Source organism: Penaeus vannamei, chromosome 4, assembly GCF_042767895.1.
Source record: "Penaeus vannamei isolate JL-2024 chromosome 4, ASM4276789v1, whole genome shotgun sequence".
Taxonomy (NCBI): domain Eukaryota; kingdom Metazoa; phylum Arthropoda; class Malacostraca; order Decapoda; family Penaeidae; genus Penaeus; species Penaeus vannamei.
Genome location: NC_091552.1, coordinates 36,565,275 through 36,568,829, shown reverse-complemented (window position 1 = coordinate 36,568,829; position 3,555 = coordinate 36,565,275). Strand labels below are relative to the sequence as shown.

Genomic DNA, 3,555 nt, shown 5'->3' with positions numbered 1-3,555 from the left:
TTGGATGAGGTTCTGCAGGAATGGGCTTGCCAGAATGATCAGTTAAATTTGATAGTGCTATAGATTCAGTTTCTGATCTGACTGTTATAAGACGGGAGCGATCGTGTCTGGTTAGGAAAGGGACTCTTCCCACTTGTTTTTGGAGGCATTGTTGAAAGAGAAGAGTGTTGCCTGTAAGGAGCTGTAGGGGGATCATGGAAAATCAGTCCCATTTAGCTGGGCTAAATAGAGTAGTCAAGATATTTGTAGGGTTGGTGGTGGTAGAAGGACAGGGGCGTGTGGAAGCGGGTGTTGTTGAGGGGGGGTAGTATTACGGAGAGATGGATAATAAGGCTGTAAGGTAGTAATAAGGGAGGTTGGAACATTTGATGAAGAAGGTTGTAGGGTTAGAGTTGTCTTCTGGAGATTGATCGAGTCTCTGCTTGGGTGGGTAATGCCCTAGTAGGCATTGAGGAGTGGGTAGTAGTTTCAGTGTTTGGACTCGTGGTCAAAGGAGAGCCTGGGGTCAGGGAGCCGGTGGGGCTATTTGATGAAGGGGCAAGCCTCATTGCCCCTAATAAGGGTATTATATCTTCATTACTGGCCATGGGAAGCCTTGATTACGCAAAGGGAAATAAACAGTCCACCCCCCAGTGCCCTGTACGGGGGTGAGGACTAGACAACTAAATCAGGGGAGTACCATCTCCAGAAGACATTCCTACCCTCCCAACTTCCTCAAATTCATTAACTCTACCCCTACAACCTTCTCCATCAAATACTCCAACCTCCCTTATTACTACCTTACAGCCTTATTCTCCATCTCTCCATAATACTACCTCCCTCAACAACACTCCCGCTTCCCATCCTTCTACCACCACCAACCCTACAAATATCTTGACTACTCTATTTAGCCCAGCTAAATGGGACCGATTTTTTGTGATCCCCCCTACAGCTCCTTACTAGGGCAACACCCTTCTCTTTCAACAATGTCTCCAAAAACATGTAGGCAGAGTCCCTTTCCGTACCCGATGCGATTGCTCCCGACTCGTAATAGTCAGATTTGAAGCTGAATCTATTGCACTATCAAAACTAACTGATCTCTCCAGCAACCCCATCCCTGCAGAACCTCATCTTAATACTTGTACCGGAACTGTCTCTATCTCCCCAGCAAATTGCCCAGTCGATACCAAAGATTGGTCAGATTGTGGAGAAGACTTGCTCGGCTGCCTCAAAGACCAGTACGTGATATCAGTACATTGCTACTCCATTCTTCCAAGAAGTCATCGAAAGAAACCCATCATCATTGCCAAAATTACTTTCAGTACACATGACATTCCTGTTCATATCTATATTGGTGGACAATCCCTCCCTGTTCAACCATACCAACCTCATCCCCGTCAATGTCAAAACTGTTGGCGATTTGGACAACCTGCCAAACACTGCCGTTCCACAGACCGATGCCCTCTCTATGTCCAACCCAGTCATAACAGATCAAACTGCCCTGCACAAACACACACATGTGCTAACTGCAGCGGCCCCCAAAATTTATTTTATAGGGCTCAGATACAAAAATGGTCTCGCTTTACGTGCAGCCAGACAGGAAACACGCTGACAAGGTTTCTCTTATACTCCATACTCTAGTAATGTCACTCACTCTGCCCCTCCTCCTCCACCTCAAGATGTTCCTACACCCTCCCCTATACCTACTTCCCCACTTCTACATTCAACCTCCCCTAGTCAAATTCTTTTGCCACTCAAAATCCAGACACCCCAATCTCAACCACAGATCCAATCTCAACTACAGCCCCAACACCATCCCCTATCCCTCCCCGCACTACCCGCAGTAGACAGACTAAACGTTTCACCCCTTCTTCCCCTACAGCACACTCACCTCCACCTATCTTTACCTTTACTTCTCAGACACCAGTCTCCTCTTCCCCCTTCATAAGAAAACCTTTGTCCCACAAAATTCTCCAACCAACTCCACTGCAGAAACTATGGAAGACATTCAAAGCTATATGCTTGAGACACAAAATTCCATAACTCATGCTCCCTCCACACTTGAAGTGATTGCCCATATTCATACCCCTCCTACTGATATTCCCCCTATACCCCTTCCTCCTACTCCCTCTCAACATGACCTAACCCCCTCAATTCCGTCCACCACCGACATCCATCCTCCCGATGCCCATCCTCCTGAAATCCATCCCCCTCTTACTCATAGCACCCCTACACCTCTTCCTCCTAATCCCTCCCAAGACAATACATCCCCTTCAACTCCAATTATCCATCCTTCCGATATCCATCCTCCTACCACTAATATTCCCCTCACATCATTTCCTCCTACTCCCTCCTAACACAACCCACCCCCTTTTATCCCAACTATACGCACATTCTCCCTCCCTCCATCCCCTCTATCCTTTCCACTCCATCCCGGATACACACGGGAATCATTCATGTCACAACACCCCTTGGCTCCTTCCCCCCCAGATTCCCCAACACGTACTGGCGCTTTCACTCTTAAAATAATAAAGATATAGCTCTCCTACATTGGAATATTAGCGGTTTCCGTTCTCACAGATCAGACCTACGTCATATCCTTGCTTCTTATAACAACTTGTTCTCCTTCCTCAGATGCATAAATTCCCTTCACTTGATCTAAATCCCTTACCTAAACCACCATAACCCTTTCCCTCATCAACCCCCTTACCCATCTCCAATTTTCCAACATTATTTTAGGACGCATAGCAACTATCACCTGATATCACCCTTTACTATATCTTCCTATAGTGCTATATGACCTTAAAGGTCTAGCACATTTATTTCGCTTCTAACCATTAACCATTTTTCACAGAGGAATTAGAAGACATTTCCTTTTGCAATTGCTTTCCATCCTTTCAAAAAAAATGTACGCAAGATGCCCTTATTTAAATATTTCCCTCAGTAAGCAGCAATATAAAATCAAAGTGCAATATTGTCACCCTGTTCTCCTCTTATTTTTTTTTTTGTCTATTTTCCTTCCTCTCTTTTATCTAGTATTGATATGAGTTATCATTGTTGCAGTAAGATGTGTTGTTATACATTTTCTCTTCCTGTAATAATTTAATAAATATATCATGACAAATTTTTCAAATAGTATATATTCACACTTTTTTTGTTTTATCATATAAATAAAGCATAGTTTACATATACGTCATCAACACTGATACAGTACAACGTCCAAATCAAATGTGAATGATGCCAAGTAACAAAATATATATTTAAAAGTCCAATAAGCTACATTTTCTTACACTTTATAATTATTTCACCACAGTCAAAAAGATCCAATAAAACTCTTTCCATAAAACCAATACTTTATCACTTATTTAACATACACCTGACTCACAAGCATACACAAGCGTGCACACCCACATATGCACATACGCCCATCCAACCCTCGACCAGCTACCATATAAATGGGCACTTTTCCCTCAGGATCTTCACCCCATGTTTGTTCGACTCCGCCTGCTGGATCCAAAGCTCGTTCCTCCCATCCAGACATGTCATGAGCGCTGCGCCTTTCCACGCCGTCATGCA

The 3,555-nt window shown here is 44.0% G+C and overlaps 1 protein-coding gene across 6 annotated transcripts in view; it reads right to left on the bottom strand.

Annotated features, from left to right (window-relative positions):
• Positions 1-3,320: 3,320 nt before the first annotated feature.
• LOC138861493 (actin-related protein 8-like) overlaps positions 3,321-3,555 on the bottom strand; it is a 16,967-nt gene continuing 16,732 nt past the window's right edge. For 3 of the 6 annotated variants that reach the window (XR_011398542.1, XR_011398539.1, XR_011398540.1), the window contains one exon: positions 3,447-3,555. This exon is cut by the window's right edge and continues 30 nt beyond it. Coding sequence is in view for 2 of the 6 variants with exons in the window: in XM_070120976.1 (XP_069977077.1) it covers positions 3,424-3,555 (132 nt within the window). In the remaining 4 variants the exon portion in view is untranslated. The other 3 variants (XM_070120976.1, XM_070120977.1, XR_011398541.1) reach the window with 2 other exon arrangements.